At 35.8% G+C, this 24,655-nt stretch overlaps 4 protein-coding genes across 5 annotated transcripts in view; 3 read left to right on the top strand and 1 right to left on the bottom strand.

The window, feature by feature from the left end:
* Positions 1-457: 457 nt before the first annotated feature.
* LOC133524642 (uncharacterized) lies at positions 458-3,265 on the bottom strand. Its single transcript, XM_061860772.1, has 3 exons — positions 2,957-3,265; positions 2,052-2,197; positions 458-868 (listed from the first exon to the last, which is right to left on the bottom strand). Exons 1-3 carry the CDS (start codon positions 3,022-3,024, stop codon positions 621-623), a joined length of 462 nt encoding a protein of 153 aa, XP_061716756.1. The 5' UTR covers positions 3,025-3,265; the 3' UTR covers positions 458-620.
* Positions 3,266-3,736: 471 nt separating this feature from the next.
* On the top strand, positions 3,737-7,204 carry LOC133524641 (uncharacterized). Its single transcript, XM_061860771.1, has 3 exons — positions 3,737-4,164; positions 5,964-6,094; positions 6,864-7,204. Exons 1-3 carry the CDS (start codon positions 4,106-4,108, stop codon positions 7,061-7,063), a joined length of 390 nt encoding a protein of 129 aa, XP_061716755.1. The 5' UTR covers positions 3,737-4,105; the 3' UTR covers positions 7,064-7,204.
* Positions 7,205-7,651: 447 nt separating this feature from the next.
* LOC133524348 (uncharacterized) lies at positions 7,652-8,549 on the top strand. Its single transcript, XM_061860317.1, has one exon. The coding sequence runs from the start codon at positions 7,712-7,714 to the stop codon at positions 8,432-8,434; it is 723 nt and encodes a 240-aa protein (XP_061716301.1). The 5' UTR covers positions 7,652-7,711; the 3' UTR covers positions 8,435-8,549.
* A 6,648-nt stretch (positions 8,550-15,197) lies between these two features.
* Positions 15,198-24,655, top strand: part of LOC133524328 (glutathione hydrolase 1 proenzyme-like) — an 85,982-nt gene continuing 76,524 nt past the window's right edge. Inside the window, exon 1 of one of the 2 annotated variants that reach the window (XM_061860288.1) lies at positions 15,198-15,925. The gene's annotated coding sequence lies outside the window, so the exon portion shown is untranslated. Of the gene's footprint in view, positions 15,926-21,103; positions 21,122-24,655 lie in introns of those variants that run through there. The other variant, XM_061860289.1, reaches the window with a different exon arrangement.

Raw genomic sequence — 24,655 nt, 5'->3', positions numbered from 1 at the left:
CTAATTTCGTATTGCCAGCCACTGACCGTCTGGTCCAGCAGGTTAAGACGCGGACTGCTAAACGAGTGTTACGGGTTCGAATCTCGCCCGGTGACTAACTTTTGTTTTTTTTTATATGTTCAAGTTTATATATATTTTTTTTAAATTTTATTGTTTTAGACAAGTTTAATTTAGTAAAAAAATGTAGTTAAGATTATCACCTATACACCACCATGTTACAATAAATAGTTATAACCGAGCTAAGCTCGGTCGCCCAGGTACTTATAAATTATTTGTATTATAATTTATAATAAAAAATCAGAAAAAATAAGTGTGGCTTTATAAGCGTTGCTCCTGAGTTACTATCTTAAGATTTATGACCCAAAGGAAAGCTTAATTTCTTATTACGCTTATATTTAAGTCAAATTAGATTAACGAGGAATATGTCATTGCCGTGTTTAAAACATAACACACTAAAGCTGTACTGTACAAGTATTTATACATACAAATATAATAAAACTGATAGACCGTGACTGTCACAGAATAAAATTAAAATATAGCACGTCCAAAACAACATCTACAAAAACACGACTGGTTGAATGTTTATAGGACGTCTTTCCCAACTTTCTCTCCCTTGGCTATCACGTTGCTATAATCTCCAAGGTAACGTTTTTCCCTTGTTTCTTTACTTTCCTTAGTAGCTGTAGAATATTTTTCTTCGATCGGAGAGGGATTACCATGGTGGGAGACAAGGGATAATCTTCCGTGGTGGCGTTAGAACTTGTGTTCTGACTTCGTTTCATCCGTATTTCGTCATAGTCGTACATAGGTATTTCCACAGGTATTACAGTCCTCGTTTCTATTGCATCAGCATCACTTTCATTATTTTCTGTCAAAAAATATTTTTTAGATTAATGGTTTAAATTTTCCATAGGTTAGATAAAGATTTTTTTTTCCAAGTAAGCATGTTACAATGCGTTTATGAACGTCAAATAAAGCTACGCTAGCTCTAACCCACCTCTGACCCGAGAAGATTTAAATATCTTAACTCTAATAGGTATACATTTGTATAAATTGTAATAGGTATACATTTTTTCACCTTATTTCAATGGATTGAGGTGAAGCATAACCATGAGCCAGGAACAATTTCTATGACCAATCACCTCCCGGCTGAAAACTCGTGTAGTGGTTAACGGCTAGATATGATGAACCCTCGTGGACGTCAGCTGCCGCTCCGTTGGTGGGTTGAGGAATGGCAGCCACCGAAACACGTAAAACAAAAAAAAAAGTCATAGCCTCCCGTTTACCCTCAGTTACATCGCGGTGGTAAGAACATCAGCTGATCGCATGAACATGTAAAAAATAAGCGCTATACCTTTTATGATAGCAAAAACAAATCATGAAACGTTGCATGTAGCATTTCATCAGACGTAATCGCCTAAAAAACCATCAACGGATTACGCAATTTACACATTACGCATACTTTGCCGCACATAAAGTGGTAGGCGCATATTTTTTACATGTTCATTTTACAGCTGACGGTCATTCCACCACGATAGAACCAGCTGACGGTTTTTTAAGTTTAAAACAGCATCTAAACTATCATCTGACAAAGTATCAGCTGGGAGGCGATGACTGACGAAATATGCTCCTGATGACCCGCGGTCTAATTGTAGGTATTGTGCACAAGTTCATGATAATATTCCAGTGGAAATTTCGAAATTTTCAATCAATGGTTTAACTATATGTTTCGATAGAATTGTATGTCACATCAGTTGATTATCGATAAATTATCGCATCCAAGCTTAGAGCATTTAACTAATCTGGGGCGCCTTTAAGAGCTTACCCCTCAGTCGAAAACCTCGGCCAATGATCATACTCACGTCATACTTGACGTATCTGACATGGCTATTTGTACATACATTTGATGTGCCCCTCCGCCGCAAATATCGGCAGACTGTTATGTAACTTATACTGTACAGGAAATTACAGACAAGGCGTCTCCGGTTGGTAAAATGCTCTAAATATCCGAGGAAAAACACGCTCCAGTAAAGCTCTTAAAAAAAGGTTACCACTTCTCAACAACTTCGGCCTCCTCGTTCCAGTGATCTCGACGTAGGCGTGGTTGTAGCCGAGCCCCACGCCAAGCATCAGGATCACCGTGAATGAGAACATCAGACACGTGAACACCGACCCGATTGCTAAGCACTGGATTAATCTGCAATATACAACATCAAATATAGTAATCCTGGGCATTTTTTATGATATAGGTAGCTAACGAGCAGAAGAATCACCTTATGATAAGCAATTAACGTCACCCATGGACGCCACCAAAGGGGTTGCAAGGCGTTAAGAGTACGCTCTATTCTTGAAGGTTTGAAGGTCGTATAGATCCGCAAAGTTAAGGACTGCCAACCATCTAAGTGGTGAAGATGGAAATGTTGTCTCGTAGAGTGATTTTGTAAAAGTTGACTGTCATTGTGCCTATTTGACGTAGTTACTCGTATACCCTAATGTAACCACACCAGCTGCAGCTCTTCCACGAATCCCAGTAATGTTTTGAAATAGCTTACCGCTTTGTGTAGTGTTCAGAATACCTAAACAGGTGCACTTGGCCTGAAATCTTATCCCTGGGTAACAGCTTATTTAAATAGGCATCGGCCAATTTAAATAGGCTAGCATTAGTCTTTGACACCGCTCTCTCGGTCTTTTATTATTAATTACACCGAAAACTTTTTAGTACTACCCAAGTGTGGTGGATATTACCGCAAAGAAACACTGACTTATAAGTAATAATATTTCAATGCAAAGGAAACGTCTGTACAATACTTTTGAAAATATCATTGTCTGTAAAATGTGTTAAAGTATGGTAAAGTTATAATAATGAAAAATACGAAACTGATGGATTTAAAGACTAAACATTTTCTAAGAAATCAAAATACCTACTAAAAGTTAGGTTGATCGATCAGGTACTTACTTCTGCGCAGCGTATAATATTTCACCAAGAAAAAGTCCTAGAATACTACAATAATGGCATATGCACATGATTAATAAACACGTTCATTTAAAAAATGTCTGCGAAATACGAGTAGGTATTAAACCAGCTTGATTCAGTAATTTGAAGAAATTGATCAATACAATCGAAATAACAAACAAAAGTGACATTTAGCAACAGTCAGCCCAAACACAGAGAGAATTAAAAGAGTTTTTTACAACTTCTTATCTTTGCCCAAAGACAAAAGAATCATTGCCTAAGAAAAAGGTAGACTTTACAGCAATTATACAGTTACACCCAATACCCCTACTACCCCCTTCTACTTTTATTCCCTACTGAGAAATAAAATAGTATTTTTACGTTTGCATTTTTTTTAGATTTTTTGACTATCGTAAAAATTAGGACCGAAAAACAGTTTTCATACAAATTTTTAAATGCTAATTAATTTAAATGATAATTAATTTTTAAAATAAATAAATCTTATAATAACTAAGAATTCTAAAAAAATCAAACGTAGCGGCATAGCTATAGTCGATGTACAATAAATTGTGTCATAATGTTTTCAATAATGTTAATATCCAGAGAAAAAAATAAGGACTGTGTTTGTATGAAAAGCAAATGAAAAGGCGATGTCTCGCTTAACTCTTCACCGACTTTAAGAGGGAAGTATACCACGTGATAGTCCATACAAAAAAGATGATTGTTTAGTATGTTATTGACATACCTACATCCTCTTTCTTGCGAGAACTGTAAATAAGGAATCGTGGTAAAAATAGCAATTTATACCTAATATACTTATATATTGAACATTTTATTAAAAAAAAACCTCTCTAAATGTCAGGTACAAAGTAACAAAGAGATTAAATTTTTGCACTCTTTTTGCTTGGAGATATTTTCACTTACTTTACTCTTTGGATATTTTGCAATGTTTTCTCTTCACAAAACATATTAGAGCTGCTTTTTCGAGCACGTATATATTCTCTTTGGTTTTCCTTTGAAGTTTAAACGAGGTATAAAATAAACACTGCCCGCAAAATAGTGCAAAATATAAAATCTACAAAAAAAGACTCATTTGTCACTTTTCCAAGTTTTTATACATTTTTATAGTGTTTTGAAGCAGCAATTCTTAATATGGACGTATTGGGATACACTGTTTTACAAGAGGAGTCATTACCTGGCTTCCTAAAAGGGTAAGTGCAAATTACAGAATCCATTTACGGTAGGTAATATACCATTGCAGGTTTCATAGTATTACAGTGATTACATAACATTACCAAGTACGATCGACATCAAAGATGTAGGTAGGTACATTATTCTCCGTATTAAAATGATTAAATAAATAAAATAAAAACAAATTAGTGCGAGTCAGACTCGCCCACCAAGAGTTCCGTAAAATATTTTTCTTAATTTTTATTTTCTGATTTTTCCCTGTACTTGTAGTGTAAGACGATATTACTTGCGAAATTTCATAGTTCCAGGTCAACGAAAACTGCCCTATAAATTTTGATTCCCTTGAGAGTATCGAAATATAAGTTTTTTCGGCATAAACGGCCGTATCTTTCTTGATTTTTTCACAGCTTCAAAGGACTGTAGCCGCTCAGGTCAGGTATACTCATATAATGGTTTTAATTTCAGCTCGATACCTCCACGCTTTCCCGAGATAAAGGGTCTTGACAGACAATCAGACGGGCGGACGCACGGACGGACGGACTGACGGACTGACGGCCTGATGGACTGACGGACTGACAGGCTGACGGACGGACGGACGCACAGCAAAATGATCCTATAATGGTCCCGCTTTCCTTTTGACCTCAAAACGTAACCCTAAAAACTAAATTTGAACCATATTTGGGCAAAATAACGGTTAAGATAGGTATACATATTTATATTGATTTTCATCTTCCTGTACCTAAACTAGTACGTACTTAATAATAATTTCAATTTCCGCTCGGGGTCCCTTAATCAAGATTTGGCGTCGAACCGAATTTCTTATTATAGGACTGAATTTTTAACTTCTAACTCAAAGGGCAACCCAGATCTTACTCAGATCAGGCTTTTCAAACATGGCCATTTCATAAACTTGACATATTTATGGACCTATTTAATTTAGCGAATTTCCTTTTTACGAACAAACGATAATATTTTTCTCATTAAAAAATGTGAATTGTGAGTATGAGGAATTCCCAACGAAGGATATTCCCAAGAAGTTTTAATGGCCACTCAGTCATTTTTCTTACTCGGTGAACTAGGTAGCTAAACTTGCTTGGAATTCGTAAAACTTCGAAAACTTTTTTGAATGGTTCAAAGATTTTCTATTTTTTATTGATGGACAAATGTCGCAAGTCGCCCTTATTTACAGCGTATGACACACATTTTAGGTGTCTACATCGTAGTAAATACAAATTTGGGAACTGCTTTGCATACTTATTAATTGTTATGTACAAGTACTTCTGATGCAAAGTAGTCGGCTGCATCCACGCAGTGTTGCGCTTTTGCAACATTTCGAGGAGTAACCATAAAATGTATTGATAATCATAACGTCGTAATTTCATTACATAGACCACTCCCTGACACGTCAGTCTCCGTAGTTTTCTGTATACTTATAGTCCGTTCTTATTTCAAATTTAAAAATATTATAACCTAGTGCTAACTCTTTTCCTCCAAAATTAAATCCGAGTAACTATGTACTGAATTATAGTGTAATTTACATATTATTTTACCGCAATATTAGATATCATAGGTGTCGTTCTCAAATTAAAACATTGTCGCTTGTCATAAGGACGCTCTGACAGGTTATTTATACATATAAAGATACGAGCAAATTATTTCGTCCTTATCATATGCTACAATGTGGTACCTTTTGCTTGAGAACGCCACTACCTACTTTTGAATTTAGAAAAATTCTAATCTTAAAAAAGGAGGATGCCAACTATGTATTTACTTACCGGTTCGACAGACCATGTTGACCTCACATAACACCCGTTGGCAGGAGGCCGCAGATGGCCATGTTCCTGGCGTGTGCCGGGGCGCTGCTCTTGATCACCGCTTTGTCGATAACCATCGGCATTTTCATCGGATACACGTACTGCTACATTGAACATAAGTCTGGAGTTATAAACGGTAAATATTGAAAAAAAAAAGTTATAATATAATTAAAACGTTTAGTTTGCATTGAGATTGCCTGTTGATAATCATAATTTCTTTGGTTAACGTGGTACAAAATATTTTGGTGCTTTAGTTTCCTTCATCAAAAAATAAATATTATTTATTGTACCAATAAATACAATGTTTAATACAAAGAAAATAAAAAGAAAAATATAACTAAGTAATAACAGGCGATCTTATCGCTTAGTTTTTTTTTAACTTGTTTTATTATAAAATAAGTATCCAGTCTTTGTGTACCCAGGCAAAATTTATTGTGCAAACAAAATGTAAATACTTAGGAAATAACTAAACCCACTTACATAAATATACATAGAGATAATTACCCCAGTAATTTCTGGATGCTCAGCTAGCTAAGTTCAAGTTCGAGTTGTTTATTTGCATTCACGTTTGTAAAACACATGTCGAGTAACAAATAATATGTTTCAAAGATGAGCTTATAAAAATATACTTAGGAACTTATACAAATTTAATTAATAATTATAATAAGCCTATATATGTCCCACTGCTGGACACAGGCCTCCTATCATGCGCGAGAGGGCTTGGGCTATAGTCCCCACGCTGGCCGAAAGCGGGTTGGGAACTTCACATACACCTTTGATTATATATGCGGATATTGCGGATATATGCAGGTTTCCTCACGATGTTTTGCTTCACCGAAAATAATTGTATATTGTTGTTTAATATTCACCACAATATTAATTAATTGACGAAATTCCTTTTTCAGCCAATGTCACACGCACCAACATAAAAATCATCCCAATGCACTCATTCGAGTATCCCGACAACAAAACCAGGACCATCAATGATGCTATCATGAACAACTACTTCATCTCCAAACTCCTGAGGGTGAGTGGTCTTCGAGAGGCACCAGCTCTATCCTGGTCAGAACAGACAGAAAAAAAGCTTATTGAGACCACTGCCTGAACGACATGTAAAATTTCAAAAGCAACCAAAGTTTGTGATCGGTTGTCTTGGTTGTTATATTTGTGGACTTGGATTGTTTAAGTAGCTGCGCTACGGGGTATGTAATGAACGTGCTATTTATATAAAAAAATGCCTAGATAATCGTTAGTTTTATTAAATACCTATTTTACAGTACATATGGTGCTACTTTACCGCACTAGTGCGACAATTAGCATATTACGTTACTGTGTCGAACATTTAAAGGGCCATATGTACCTACTGTAAAATGTTGTACGATACATGTGCGAATAGGTAATTCGCAACTCGTGTCGATTTAAAACACTCCCTTCGGTCGTGTTTTAATTTATCGCCACTCGTTTTGAATTTCCTATTTTTCGCACTTATATCGTAATGTACTATTAAGCGGGTTTTTTATTCTAAGCGGTGGTGGCCGAGTGCGTTTAAGCTGCAACTCTGCTATTATTCTTAGCGTTAAACGACTCAAGCGTAGAACAGAATCCGGTAAATGGGAGAATAGTGAAGCAATAAGGATTTGTTTTGAAGGGGCGTCAGTACCACCGCATGTTTATTTATTTGATGCAAAAGTGAAAATTGAGTCTTATAGATACCCAGTAACACAGTGTTCCCGCTGCTGGAGATTTGGTCATTATGGTGCGCCTGTGCCCGGCCAATCGACCAATTTGTCCAAAATGTGGGAAAAATCATGAAAACTGCGAAAAGATCGATTTTACGTGCAGCAATTGCGGCGGTAGACACATGGCACTGTCCAAAAATTGTCCAATATATATAAGAGAACGAAAAATTCGTGATCTGATGTCCGAGTTTAATTGCTCATACAAAAGAGCACTGACCTTATACGTTCCTCCCTCGCCTCCTCCTTCAAGAAGCGTTGAAAGTAACTTCCCGATTCCTGAATCTGAAAAAGAAGCAGATGATACGGTGGCGCCGTCATCTTCAACCAGCAGTTCTACGAACACTTCAGATACAGCATCAAAAACGCCCCAATCGTATGCTCAGACAGCGAAAGAAAGGAAGGAAAAAAAGCAAAAAGGTAAGAAGACAGGAAACCGCGAATTAGATTGTAATGCTTATATTCTCGAAGCGACTGATAGAAGTTCATCAATAGAAGGTGTTTCCCATACAGAAAGAGAACAGGAACCAGCGGGAGCTCGAAATAGGCCGGAAAAAAAGCGTACGTTTTCGTGGATAGTGCTTTGGGATAAACTTAAAACACAATTGTTAAATGAAGCGGCACCCTTGGAGGACAGGATAAAGAAATGTATTGACATAATTTGGAAAGCGGCTATATCCTTTGCAGTACAGTACCTATCGGAAATTCCTTGTCTTAGTTTTTTGAACAGTTATGGATAGTAAAGACAGAACCTCCTCAGTAAACGTACTTCAATGGAATGCGCAAAGCCTTAGGCCAAAGAAAACAGAGTTCGAGGCACTTTTATATCAGGAAAAAATTCATGTAGCACTAGTAAGCGAGACCTGGCTGGAGTCGGACAGTTCATTTAGAATCAAAGGTTACAACATATTTCGAAATGATCGTCAGGACGGATACGGGGGTGTAGCTATAATAACTCATTGGTCATTAAAGGCTCAAAGAGCTGAATCCAGAACACGTAACGAACAAATTGAACTAGTGAGCGTCAAGTTAGAGAACTGTGAACACCTCAAAAATATTATATCAGTGTATTGTCCTCCTAATGTAAATACTTCAATGGAAGATTGGAACTATATTTTTTCACAGTCCAATCAACAATCTCTGATAGTCGGGGATTTTAATGCACACCATACTAATTGGTCATCAAAAACAGATACGAGAGGGAACCGTGTATTTGACTCTGCTATAGATAATGACTATGTGTCACTCAACAATGGCAATCCAACTCGTATAAAGCTCATGAACGTAGTACAGAAATCAGCGCCCGATATCTCATTTTGCTCTGCAGATATTGCGCTCAGGTTCGAATGGAAAGTTATGAACGAAAACCTAGGCAGCGATCATATGATGATTAAAATTACTATCGGAGGCATGGCTTACAAACATTCTAAACGGCGCAGGATCTTCGGTCAAGCTGATTGGGCTGGATATAGTAATAAAATTGATGAGAAATTATCGGGGTTTCTCTTACCTTTGGATCACCAAACTGCGTATGACAAATTTATAGAGGTCATAGACGAAGTGGCGGACGAATTCATACCTGTAACTAGAATACCCAGAACTCCATTAAACCCAGCAAAATTTTCGCCCAAGCCTTACTGGACGCAAGATCTATCAAAATTGGTGGCAGAAAGACGCTTAGCTCTAGCTCAGTTCAGGAAAAATCCTACACCCGACAAACTCCACGTCTTACAGATTAAAGTGAATAATGCTCGGGCAGCGATTAAACGACAAAAACAGAAGTCTTGGCAAAAGTTTTGCGACGATATTGACAATGTTACCTCTTCCAGAGAAATGTGGTCAAAAATGAGATGGATCAAAGGCTATAAATCTTCAAGACCTAGTGTAAACAAAGATAAGTTAGAGGTTTTACTCAATGAATTAGCACCAGACTTTGTATCACCCGAGAAGCCTATATTTTACTCAAGTAACATATTGTTGAATTCACCGGTTACGATACAGGAACTAAACAATTATGTTAAACGCTCAGACACAGCTCCTGGACCCGACAATGCTTCATATTCTATGATTTACAACCTACCGGAAGTTGGGAAGAAGACTCTGGTTGCATTGTATAATCGATTTTTAGAATCCAGTTTTGTGCCCAAACAGTGGAGGTTAGTAAAAATTATTCCTGTACCGAAGCCGGGAAATGGGAATCAGAGTTCAGCAGGTATTCGACCAATAGCCTTGTTATCATGTTATTGTAAAGTTTTCCATACAATTATTACTCGCCGACTTGAATCGTACATCGAAAAAAATGAATGTTTGTCTGGGGAAACTATAGGTTTTAGAAGATCTAGATCGTGTCTGGACAACTTAGTGAGGATAGTAACTCGAATACAAATAGGTCTTACCACAGGAACCCCCACCGTTGGCTGCTTTATAGACATAAATAGCGCTTATAACAAAATTAACGTAGCTAGCCTTCTATCTATCCTAGATAGTATAGGAGTCGGAGGCAGCTTGTGTAACTACTTGTGGGATTTTTTGAATCAAAGAAATCTAATAATAGAAACCGGGCAGGAAACTCTTATACGCACCACAGGAATGGGCATAGCACAGGGTGACCCGTTATCGCCGACCCTGTTTAATGCTGCCACAAGCAAAATATGTCATAACATAAAACAGGTGTTCATTTCACAGTACGCTGATGACTTTGTCCTTTACAGCTCGAACAAAAACTTATCACGAGCCATCGCTGACGTACAATGTGCATTGCGCGTATTTTCCAAGTTAATAGAGGATCTGGGGTTAGATATATCTCATAGAAAGACAAAAGTATGTCTTTTTAGCAGGGGAAAAAGAAAGACTGATGTAAAACTATATTTGAATAATGCTAACATCATTCAACAGGTGGACAGCGTCAGATACTTGGGCATGTGGCTAGACAGAAGTTTAAAGTGGGGTAGACATATTAACGAGACTAGAGACAAACTATTTACATATATCAATGTATTTAAGGTACTCGCTGGGGGTAACTGGGGCATTCATCCTACACATTTGAGGCGCCTATACATAACGATTATTCGCAGTAGGATCGATTATTGCAGTTTCTTATATGATATGATACTAGCATCAATAACCATTTAAAAAAACTTAACACGGTGCAAAACCTAGCAATGCGCGTAATTGGGGGTTTTATCAGAACAACTCCCATACAAGCGATGGAGAGTGAGCTGTGTCTCCCTCCTTTACACATGCGTAGAAGGTATTTGGCGGTTAAATTTTGGCTGAGATCTCAAGCGTTTAAAAACAACATAACAAGTGAGGTTGTTAAACAGTTAGACAGTTCGTGTAACCATAGATACTGGGTTAGAAAAAAAATACCTCTTTTGGTTAGTACACTTAGAGCCTATAAACAGTACCCAATTCAATCGGCGAGTAAATTACCTATGTATTCTTTGAGTAAATGGATTACTTCTTTTGATTTATCGCAAATATTAGGTTGAATATTGAAGGGGTTAACGTTGCTAAAAAACAGTTATGCGCAGTCACTTTAAAAAACAAATGCAGTATGTTACTGGGTAGGGAGTATGCTACATATTACAAGATTTTTACCGATGGTTCCAGGGAGGAAACCGGTTCTGGCGCGGCTTTCTTCGACCCGCAATTAGACCTACGTGCTAAATTTAAAATAAGTGCAAACATATCAATAATGCATACTGAATTAATTGCTGTTTCAGAATCTTTAGCGTATATATTATCGGTGGACTATAATCAATTTGTCATCTTATCTGACTCTAAAAGTGCTTTATTTCATTTGGCTCGGTTAACCTCGAGAAGTCGAGGTCTACCGATAGCCTATCATATCTTGGAAACCATCGGTAAAATCCAAGCTGCGAATAAAAAAGTTGTGATGCAGTGGGTACCCTCACATATAGGCCTAATAGGTAACGAGGAAGCAGACCTCGCCGCCAAACTAGCCATCAGTGAAGGAAATGATTATGAATGTTTACCAATGCACAATGAGATCTTGAGAGCAGCAAAAGAAAAGTGCCGTCTACAATGGAAGGAATATTACGATGAGCGGTCATTAACTAAAGGAATTTGGTATAAAACCATTCAACACGATCTTCCTCGTTACCCATGGTTTGAAAAAATAAAAATTAAACGCAAGTACATTGTATCACTGCTTCGACTGCGTACTGGACACATACCTTCTAATAAATTCAAATATCTTATGAAGTTATCAGATTCATCTAATTGCCTAGATTGCAATATGGTTGAGGATGTTGTACACGTACTGACGGAATGTGTCCGGAGCGCTGCCCAGCGACGCGATCGTGTCAGTGGTAATGGTAGTAACGTAGGATGGTGTAACAGTGCCTTGGCCTCACCATCATCAGATGATGCTAAGGAACTGCTTAAAATTTATTTTTCCTCATTGTTAAATGTTACCTAGAGTCATACATGTAATTTTTTGGATTACGGGGGTGGCTTAGCGTAAAGCTAAAACTCCCAGGTAAAATAAATGAAAAAAAAAAAAAATATATTGTTCTAGAGATGAACACCGGCTATTATAGTATATAATACTACTATAGTATTACTACTCAACTTTACTGTTCCCAGCGTAACATTTAATAAATAAAATTTCTACACATAATAAAAAAGTAGGGTTCCGTTTAAGGTCATATTAAACGGTCCGGCACTATTTTTGTTACATCATGTAGGTATGTTTGGTGACATAGTGACAAGCCATAGACATATGTATCTGAACGTAAAGCAATAACTCAAACCGGTTAATATTTAGGTCATACTGAGCAACTTTTACTATGAGACCAACCCCGAAATCGCGAAAAAAAATATACTGCCCCATAGGAAATTTCAACATCAGACCAGCAAAATGTATGAAACTGAATACAGTTAACATCAAATAGATAGTGACGGCCTAAGTTGGTATAAATATTGACACACATCCTATTTCTATGGTAATATTGGTGTTATGGTCTTACGCTATATTTTTAGGTTTGTCACTTTGGTTGTCGCTATCTGTTTGATAATTAATGATTCTTATGCAACACAGTCCCAACGCCAGCCACTCATACAAGTTCAAGGATGATTAGATTGATTAGTGAGCTGCTGCATCATTGCCGAAAAGGAAACATCGCTCGGTTAAGAATAATGATGCGTAATGCTATGTAGGTGGTCTAATAATCAATTATAACTTGTGACTAATATTATTATTTGTTACTACTCCAATGGACAAAAGAATACTAAAGTTAGTGCAAAATATTTTAGCCGCAAACCACAATGACAAATTTCTATGACAATGTATTTTTAAGCAAAACCTTACTAATCCGTTAGTCGTGATGACAACACTCGGAAACAGCATGATGTGATGTGGTCTGGCGGCCCAGGCTATGACTCCTAGGGTTTAGGACAACATAAGTGTTAATATTTCATTTGCGAAAAAATAACTGGAATTTGTCCATGCGTCCCCCTCACTATAAAGCTGGCTTTAGCCTTGGATATAGTCAACAATAGACAACATGTCATTAGATGCTTCTTTAAATAAAGTCGAGTCTTCTATATTTGATTGAACAAGTCACGGCAGGCAATTCAAATGAATCAAGCAGTTTACTATTGATTAAGCGCGGCTTGTGTCTAGCACGTTAACGAAGTAATTAACCAAAAATTGGAGTTGACAGCTGTCATCGCATTTAATAAAGAATGTCAGTGGAGGTCCCGTCATCCGCTTTATATTATAAATTTAATATTATAAAAGCGACAGTAACTTTGTCTGTCTATTATTACCTCATGGAGATAGTTTGAGTCCCGAGGAAGGACATCGGGAGTTTTTATCACTTATCACGAAAATCAACATTCTATGCAGCGCGGATGAAGTCGCGAGCAGAACATTTATCTACCTCATATTTTAATATCTCCATGGTGACACAAGAAACTGTATCGATTATTATATTGTGTAAGGAATCAGCAGATTTTATTTTTGTGGGTTTTCCCTCTGGCCCGATTCAGAATCATTTATTTTTTTGCTAGAACATTACACAGATATTACAATTTGTCATGTCAGTAGATAGGTTACATGAATGCATGTTCTGCCACACTTGGCATGCAAAACTTACACTAGGTAATACATTTAGCCTAAGTTTACGATGACATTAAATTTCTATAGCTAATAGTTCGGTAATTCTGAAGCTAAGAAAATTATTACGAGTATTATACAAATTTAAATAAAATATTATTACTATTCATACAGTTTCTGGAAATATTCCTGCAAGGAGTAATAAGGTCTGTTTATTAAATAACATTTTAGCCTTTTTGTGAATTCATTTAAATTAGTGCACTCTTTTATGTCATTACTTAAAAAATTAAAAATTTTGATTCCATTGTACTCAATACTTCTTTTAAAATGAATATAATTATTTGATTTTGGTAAAATAATATCATTGTTATTTCTTAAGGCATGCAATCTGTTATTGGATTTACACTGGTAATTAGATTTGTTTTTGTAAATAAATATGCTAATTGAGAAGATGTATAATGAAATGACGGTCATTATCTTATGTTTAACAAAAAGTGGGCGACAGTGTTCCAGGGGCTTAGCTTTATCAATACATCTTACAGCTTTCTTTTGTAATATTAAGATGGTATTTATTAGAACACTGTTACCCCATACCTCCAGACCATATCTTAGAATGCTCTCAAAATGTGCAAAATAAACAGCCCTCAGGTCTGTTGGATTCAAAATCTTGGATAGGTTTCTTAACGCATAACCAGCACTAGCTAGTTTTTAGCCAACTACTAGAAGAGTCATACTTTTAGCAGTCTATTTATGTTTGTGGGTATATTTCTGCGTGTTCCACAACAGCGTCAAATTTTGTGCTTGGATTTTGGCAAATGAGGTATCAATCAATTCGTTTTTATCCAACTTTAAGAAAGGAGGAAATATGTTTACCTGTAAAATAAAAACCACGCGTGATACGCGTGAGCTTCAAAAGAATAATTATATATTTTGTTAAGTTATCAATATTTACGTTGCAAAGACTCCGTAATTACCGAGTCAAAAGGCTTAATATACCATGGCAAAAGGATTAAACACATGATACCTGATAACAATGTACTTGATACCGGCTTTGAACAATGGGAGTCGTGGAAACGATCTAACATCTGAGCTCCGAATAAAGAACAAATTTCGGTTACATACTACGGTTCCTTCAATTGAGGACCATATCTTAATATTTTCATTTCATATTTGTTAATGTGAGTATAAAGTTGTTGAAAACAAATACCTACTAATTATAATGTTTTTATACAAGTTATATTATTTATTATTATTTTAATAATCGAACGATTCAATCGGAGTCGAACAGTCACGATGTGCGCAGTCATCCAGTAATCAATGAATTTGCTTGAGTAATGTCATTATTTGAACTACCTACCCACACAGGTACATATAATGACGAATAGGGATCACCCACGATGTGTATGCAGTCACATAACATACTTATGTATTGTGTATTTGCTATTTGGAGTGTAACAAGAACTGCTTGCTTTTATATAGTTACCTAAGTATAAAAGCAAAAGATAACTCGCTACGATTGAAATACAGTCAAGAAAAAAGCATTGTTTCTCGTCAAATCGTGTATGTACGCCAAAGAGGAATAAACTCCATCTAGATATCAATATCACTTTAATTGAAAGTAACAACAAATTCATAAGCAGTAAAACCACACTAAAACCAAACAATTTGTTTACAGAAAGCATTATAATTACCATCTTATCCATAAATTAAACCAGAAGCTATAACAACCACGAGCACAACAGTCTATAAACGGGAGGATGGAACGCGTTCCAAGTTTTTGCTGGTCCCGCTGATCCCTAAAAGGATGCGTATAAAAAGTTCTACTAGTTACTGGGCCGGTCCCGCGCCGTCACGACTGATCGCGCGCACCGCGCAGACACCGACGCGTGCGCGCACTCCCTACGCTCACTAATTTACAAATTAAATCCCTTTATCGATTAACGATTCTTCTATATTAAAATTTAAAACAAATATTGAGTTACATATCTTTGATAATGTGTTACGAAATTTGAAACCAAAGTGTTTTCTTTAAAGGGTTGTGTGAGTCTTTTCCAAAAGTGTTTTGACCGTGGATTGGTCTTCGTGCTGGTTTAATTTGATGTGGTTCGTGTTGCACACGTGAATGGTTTTGCTGATAAGAACGCAGGTAATGCCTAGGTTTTATATTCATACCGAAGTCATGTTTGTCGTACTCAATATATTATGAATACTCGTATACATGGTTAATGATGATTAAATCGATGTCAAGCAAGTCTTTCTTTGCTTACTCTTAAATAGGTAATGTGATGAAATTATATGTTTGATATTATTGCAAAATTATTTGCTGATTAAACTTGTTAAATAGTAAGTAAACACGTTCAAGAGTTACTTAACAATGCACAAAATGCAGTTTTAGTTACCAAACAACCTTCGTAAGCATTATTATACATAAGTAGGTATAATATACCTAAACTCGCACGGCTACTTATTATTAGTGTAATATAATTTCTATAAATTGTATAATCTTTGATCTTATTTTTAACTCTTATCTCTACTAGCTAATGTGACAGAAAATGAGAAAGACAAAATACATAAATACATAACTGTCCCTAAACCAATCAGTCCGTCTCTTGTAAAATTATATGAAATAGACGATCTAAATTTTAAATTAAATCTGTGCCAAGCCACTTTCTTTTAAAAAGCCATTACGGACGCAGAGTTATGTTTTGTCCGAGATGCTTTCTTAATATTCGATATTTTGCAAACATAACGCACGTACTTACATGATATCCATCAATCTTGCATTTCTCTGGTTTCATTTCAAATGAAGTTAGCGTACCTACCGTTAATAACTAATTACGACTGCAATCAATTTGGAACCGTATAAATAATTAATGAAAAAACCTACACCTAAGATATATTTTTCATTCATTATTTATAATTAAAACGTACCTATGTAATGAGAACATTTATTTAGGCTTTCTGTGTATGTAAGCTATTTACTGGTAAGGAGGAATGCATTTACTATGTAGTGTTAGCATGGAAAGTTATGACTTCTATTCATAGAAAATTTTAAAAACCACGATAAGTTCCCGTAAAAGAAAAAGTGTCTGGGAAGTTTTTAAAATATGTAACAATAAATCCACAGCAGCCTCTTAAGCGCTTCTTCAGAGAGGGTGTAGTCAGGAAGAAAATTTAAAAGGAACAAAAAAAGGGCAATCCTGCGCGAAACTTTCAATGAAAGATTTGGCGATCGCGCGGATTCTAACATTTTACCTCTATAAGTTTGAAAGTACTTATATTATCTGGTTAAAATGTTGCTAGTCAAATCAAAAAGTCAAAATTTATACTACTATAGTATGCAGGGTAACGATAAACAATTGAAAATAAATTAAAATCAGTACCTAGGTGGTGTAAATTTATTCGATAGCGAAACGTGACGTACGCGTTTGCGTTAAGTCTCATTTAGTATGGGATTTAGAAAAAGCGCGCCAAGTGGAACGTTTTGGAAACTCAAAATCCCATACAAAATGAAACTTAACGCAAACGCGTACGTCACGTTTCGCTATCGAATAAATGTACACTAGGGGTACAGACTTTTTTCGTAATTTTCTATTGTGCCAACTTAAATCTTTTCCGTGTGAACTGATTGATTAAAACGTGTAAAAGTTTAATATAAAAACTGAATTTCTGCGTTTACTCCCCCAGAAGTAGAGGTATGGGGCCCACACCCCTACTTCAGGCATAGGCCTCTCCACGATGTAGATGGCAATGGACAGGCCATTGCAATATACATCTTTTCTCGCCGATTTATTCTCGTCCTTCCACTTCCTTCATGAGTGAAAATAATAGTGTCGTTAGGGATTTCTCATCTCATTTCAATTCTACTTACACGTAAAACAGTGTACCTATCCAATAAATAAGCGAAGAGTTCCAATAAATTTGTCATTAATTTGTGTGACTCAAGTCTCATGAATGGCCCCTTAGAAATGAGCAGAAAAACGTTATAAGGAAGTTATTTACCGCCTTAATTGTTAGTTGTTTGTTCTAATCCACCGAATAAACATCATCTTAATAAGGTTAGGCAAAAATAACATCTACTTAATGGAAATATAGTGTGTGTATAGCTGTGTGTTTTCCATTACTTGACAACAAAAAAAAAAAGATATTTTTGCCTTTGGTCAAAATAATTGGTAAGTTGACTCATAACATAATGTACAATTTCTGGAAATACTTTTCGTTGTTAAAAGGTCAAGGAAGTATTAAAGCGAATCGCGATTTCATTGCGTTTTTTAAAATAATGATGCAAAGTTAAGTGCCAACATCTATGGGATAAAAAGTACTGCTTGTCTCAAGACGGATAAATCGCCTATTACCAACCTGTTGACTAAATTAACACATTATTTTGCATTATGAATGGAAGGACATGTTACAATAACATAGTGACTCGCGTTAGAGACCTACTCTTGCCTTGAAGTAACGCTATTAAAATTAAAATTGTTGTTGTTAAAATTGCAGCTAAGCTTATCTATGTATAAATAGAGAATAATAATTTTAGGTGATTACTAAGAAATACTACGTTCCATCATTTACATACACTCTTACAAGATGAAAATAGATTTATGTTTTATTTTCATTTACTTATTGTTATTATCATTCCATGTTTATTTTATTGATGATAACTAAATTCTCTTACAACTATAGGACGATATTAAGGGGCCTCTCAGACCTCAGTTACGGGACGGTTCCTGTTTGGGACGATTAATTAATCAAATAGATAGAATCTTGCCATAGTGTGTCGCCTCATCTAATAATAAGAGTAAACTTCCGTCAGTTTATAAGGATTAGACATGAACTTAATTGAACATGAAGATTTATGTATATTTTTTTAAATAGGTATTACACGTCAAATTATGAAACATTCAAATTAGTTATTACGTATACCTTCACTTATTCTTATTAAATTGGATGCAATAAAGTCTTAAATATATTCAATTATGGATTGTTTGATAAGTCAAAAATCTTTTTTATACTTTAGCACTTTTATTTGCCAATTAAATAACTGCCAGTGATATTTAAATCAACTTCATTAGAAGAGCGGAGCGTGGGGCGAGCCGGCGCTTGTCTATAGGATTATAACAGAACTGCTTAGCAATCTAATGAATTTTTATACAATGAGCTTGCATTTTTTTATGCTAACTTCTAGGCAAAGATCTACAAATCAAAATTATTTACTCTTTTATAGGTATTTTCTTCGATTTTATGTATTATTGTAGGCTGTCTGCTGTCTTAGAAAAAATATCGTGTGCAGCGGTAAATAATGAGGTCTTAAAATTCTCGGGCCGAAGTTACGAAACGAGACGAAGTCGAGTTTTATAAAGACAGTCCCTTGAATTTTAAGAACCCTTCTTATGTACCTGTTGCACAAACTACTATTATGTCATGGAAAGAGTAGTCCAAAGAGCAAACGCCATTTCCTCCAAAGAACCTCACCAAATATCACGAAGAGGGAGGAGGGGCCAAAAAGTAGCCGAAAAAACCTCGCGTGATTTGTACCTACACAAGCCCTAAGTAGCCACATCAATTGGAGGGGCCCAGCCATCCCCCAGACCCACATAAAATTTATTTTTGTCTGTGTGAAACTTTATGTGGGTCTGGGGATGGTTGGGCCCCTCCAATTGGTCTGGCTACTTACAAAATAGTTTGTAATAGTTCCCTAAATATCATATATAAAAATCAAGAGTGAAAATATAAGTAAAGTTACAATATCTTTTTGACAGCTTTAAAACGTCTGGTAAACGTCACCGCCGGCGGAAATGGTCTGGCAATATTAATTATCAATTTTCAACAATATTTTCTAAAACATACATAAAAGTCAGCCATGAGAATATTAAGAAAAGTTAATATTATTTTTGCCAACCTTTAGTACCTTGTACCGGACAAATGGCCGTCGGGCGAATATATATAAGCGAATATGCAGAGATTAAAAGTACATACTAACACAATATTATCCCATGCATTTTATTCGTGGGAAAATAAATAAGTTCTGGCGGTTTTTGGATCTTAGACCAATAAGTAGCCTTCAATCTTCAATTTTATACTCAACCACCTGAGGCGCTGCAGTCGGTAATATCTGTTTGGTAATGTGTTATGTAAGAAAAGCTAGAATATTATACTACCTATGTATATATTATGCTGTTTTCACGGCGTTTGTTGATAGCGTCACCTTGACGTATCTGGCTCAGTCACTGCACTCGGGCGCAACAAGGAATATATTGAGCATCCTAGGCTGCTTTTATACAGGGCGTTTATTTAGTCACCTGCAATAATTTACGGGCTGCATATATAGGTCATACTGAGCAACTTTTACTATGGGACCAACCCCGAAATCGTGAAATAAAATTGACACTCCCATAGAAAATGTCAAGATCAAACAGCCATAATGTATGAAACAGAAAAAAAACTCGACCTCAGTTGTTGCTCAGTATGACCTATATATTCACTCCTTAAATTATTACAGGTGACTAAATAAACAGCCTGTATACTGAATAACTACAAAATATACCACTAGTACTCGTACCTACGTGACATTTTCCCGTATTCGTAATATAGTATGAACATACATATGTGAATCTGTATATTATAAAACAAAGTCCCCCGCCGCGTCTGTTTGTATGTATGCTCGCGGACGGTATAACGGATTTTTATGCAGTTTTCACCTATCAATAGAGTGATTCTTGAGGCAGGTAAAGGTGTATAATTTCTTAATGTTTTATGTAACCCGTGCGAAGCCGGGGCGGGACGATAGTATTAAATAAAAATGAACCCTAACATCAGTAAGGCTATGCACAATAGGCGGCATTTTCAATGTGGTGCATTTTCTCCTGTCACTAATTCGGTAAAAACATGGGGGGGCCCTCCCACCCTCTACCAGCTTACCTACCTATGAAATGTATGTTTTAGTATTGGCCTCTTGGCTAAGCTTGTCGTAGCGTATCGTACCCTTGACTTCTACGATGGATGGTTACTTGATAGTCCCAAACCGGTTCTGTTTTATGTTATAGATACAATAACTTATTGTGTTTGGCTTTGTACAATACCAGCATACTTTTATGTAGTTGCTATTTATAACTAGATCGATATTGACGTTAATATATTGCTTAGTGTTTCAAAATATTTAGCAGTTACAAATTACAAACAAGCGGTAGGTGGGTACTATTCTACTATTGGCGTATTCACTTTATACAATGAATTTACTTGGAGATAAAAGGAGCAATAAAAGCAATACTAGTGTTTACTCCATTTTATTTTTTGTAACTGTCACATATAAAACAACACTGTAAGAATAAGCCCAAGGAAAATGGTACGTATTTGTTTGAAATATAATCAATGCATTATCTAGTACACACACATTTAACAGTAAAAGTCACATTTTGACGGATGGTTAAATTCTGGTAAACAAATTAAAAGTGCTTACTTAGGCTGAGTCAGTATCGATCTTCGCCTTTAAAAAGGGTTTTTTTTTATTTCTCACGCTCTGAAAGAGGGTCATTGTTGTTCTAAAAAGCGTGGAGAAAGTGATATGTTTCTGCACTAGAACATTTTTTCCAAGTACTATTTTTATTTTTTGTAATGATAAGCAATTGAAATTTGGTTTTATGGCGCAGGGTAGGGTAGGGCAAGGCATTCTCCATACAAACCTTGTGCAAGTTGTATTCGTTAGTTTTGGCACTATAGCATTTAATTTCATTTTTTGCTTGTATATATTGAATATACGCAGAACTTGAAGTAGAAATTTCTCTTTTTTTTAATTAATAAAAATACAAAAAAAATAAAAATATATATATATATATCAAGGCCAGCTAACAGAAAAATAAGAATATTTACCAAAAATAATAACTGTAGCGCAAACACAAACGAAGAAAAACGCGCACAAAGTTTGTACCAAACTAAAGAGCTTGCCCTACCCTTCGCCTTAAATGAATTCGTTATTCTATTTCCATTCTGATATTTAATTCCCCATTCTATAAATAACGATACTGTTACTTAAATGGTTCATTAAAAGTACTTTTAAGAAATATTAAAAAAATATATAACTAGACATGTTTAAAAAAACATGTATTTTACTTTCCTCGTATTCGAAATGAAAAATAAAGTCTTTATTTAACGCGGGTGAAAGGCGTCATTTCATCCCCTGGTTAACAATCTACTATTGTAACACCTTGTACGCCTACAAACCTTCTTTATATGTTGTACCCACTGGTTGACTGGTAGAGAATGCCTTAAGGCATTAAGTCCGCCATTTGTACCTTCATGTATTGTGCAATAAAGATTAAATAAATAATATATGGGACTGCTGGGAATAGTTCAACCCATATCGTATTGTCTTTAATCAGCCATAAAAGAAAGTACTTAATACCCATTACCCCAGAGAAGAGGTCAATTATCTGGCCCCAAATCAACGTTGCTGGTATGTTCCACTCTGCTACCAAATGAGGAAAGGTGGATTGGGGCACTTTTTATCTCCCAGTATCAATAGTACGTGTTCATGATTCTGGTTAAGATACTTATACTTCGAATAAAGAATAATTTTGTACTCTTAAAAATTGCTGAAAACTCGCGAATACAAAGAATAAATAATAGAAAAATAGGAGGCATAAATGGGAGCCTTTTTTTATACTACGTCGGTAGCAAACAAGCATACAGCCCTCCTGATAGTAAGCAGTCTCCATAGTCTATGAACGCTTGCAACTCCAGAGGTGTAACATGCGCGATGTTGACCCTATCACTCCGCTCTTTCTACACGAAAAAAAACAGGATCAAGGCGTAACGAGGGGAGGCCATTACCCAGGAGTGGTACGAGTATACTAAATTGGGATAATACATAATATAAAACTTTTTAACAAAAAATAAAACCGATTTGAAATAAAAATTACCAAAAGCGCCATACATGTACCTATAACATTTGAAGAGTTCCCTCGATTTCTCCAAGATCCCATCATCAGACCCCGACTTGGTGCCAACGGGACCATCTCGGGGTTATACCCGTTCGATTAAAAAAAAAATTAAAATCGGTTCACGATTCTCGGAGATATCGAGTAACATACATACAAAAAAAAACAGTCGAATTGAGAACCTCCTCCTCCTTTTTGAAGTCGGTTAAAAATCAACGTAGCTTATTAGCTAAACTAAAATTGCCTTACCTAAATCTACTGATTTATTTCTAATTATTTATTCATAAAATTGTTTAATGCATTAAAAGTATTAAAACTATTAGAAGTCACTGTGATTGCTAATAATAATTACTATTATTGATTAGTTAAGCATACAATTTAGGAGCATGATAAAGTCACGCGCCTATTTAAAGATTATGATAGTAATAAGTCAATAAAGGCAAAATTGAGTAAATAGCCCAAACAGGCTACCTTTACGTGATATAGAAATGCATACTGCTACTTACTATTTAAGTTCTGAAAATCTCATACAGTTTTTAGAATTCCGTCGCTCAAAAGGGAAATACAGAACCCTTATACGATCACTCGTGCTTCTGATGTCTGTCTGTCCGTCTGTCACATCTTATTTGCTCCGAAACTACTGGACCAATTAATTTCATATTTGATACAGATATGTAATGTAAGTCTGTGTCCCAAACACGAACGTGTAGATAACTTTTTGGGGGGATAAATAAGAAAATTGGTTTTGCAAACTTTTTCGTGTATTAAATATACAGGTAAATCCCAACCAGAAATATATGGTCATTGTCAAGAAGGCGCTGTTATTCTCATTATATCAAAACAGTTGGAATTATCTGGAATAAGAGGATCAAACAATCGCAGTTGGCCGAAACGTTCATGCAATTGACCTTTAACCATTACAAATTGAACCGTAAACTATAATCGTCCGCTACGGTTTACGGTTCAATTTGTAATGGTTAATAGTCAATTGCAATTAACGTTCGGCCAACACTACAAACAATTGTTTCATTTGTTACGTTGCCAAGTAACTAATGTCACATTTAGATGAAGGTACGATACCACCGCAATTTACCCAACGAATAAGTGAACTGAAATTATTCCTCATTCCAGTAATAACAAGAGATAATTAAATCATAATACCATTGCGACGGAGCCTGAGGTCCTTGTACAATCGCGGAAAAACCTTTTTCTACAAAGAAACTCGAATGCACTAAGAAAATTAAATCCAGAAAAACTAGGTCTATGCATAATCACACTGGAATAGTACTTAACATTGTTTAATTTAGATCTATATTTCTTAGGCATTTAAAATCCTGTACATTAGATGGGATTAGATACTCGTAGAGAATTCGATGAATATGCCTGATATGCCTAAGCATTACTATTATTTATTAGTCATTAGCATGACTTGCGTTATCGCGCTTGACATATAGAGTCGCGCGCGACAACCCAAGTCATGCTGAGCGGTTAGATTCATATTTATTTATAATGTGAAATACCAAATTGCACCTTATACCTATGCTTTATGCCTTACATTCCACCCAATGCCAAAGCGGCACAAATTGGAGCACATTAAACTTTTCGCCGCCATTGACTTGATATAAAGTCAGTACATTTCGTGCCCCACACGCCACGACCTCACATCAAGTCATAGTTTTGGTCAGGCATACGCATACGTGCCATTTTTGAAGTAGCGTTGATGACACTTTATTACTTCATTGACGTGGCGGCGAAAAGGTTAACAACATAAAGCATTAACATTATAAAGTAATAATATATTAACAGCTAAGACACAGGTATTCATATTGGTATAGTACTCTCAGGCATCTCTCTTTCTAATATCCTCTTGCATTCCATTATCACTCGCCCATCGCACTCACAAACAAATTGCACTGTGGCTACGCCTCGAGCAGGGAGTTGAG

Source organism: Cydia pomonella, chromosome 13 (genome assembly GCF_033807575.1).
Source record: "Cydia pomonella isolate Wapato2018A chromosome 13, ilCydPomo1, whole genome shotgun sequence".
In the NCBI taxonomy this organism is placed as follows: domain Eukaryota; kingdom Metazoa; phylum Arthropoda; class Insecta; order Lepidoptera; family Tortricidae; genus Cydia; species Cydia pomonella.
This window is presented reverse-complemented; position numbering and strand designations above follow the sequence as displayed.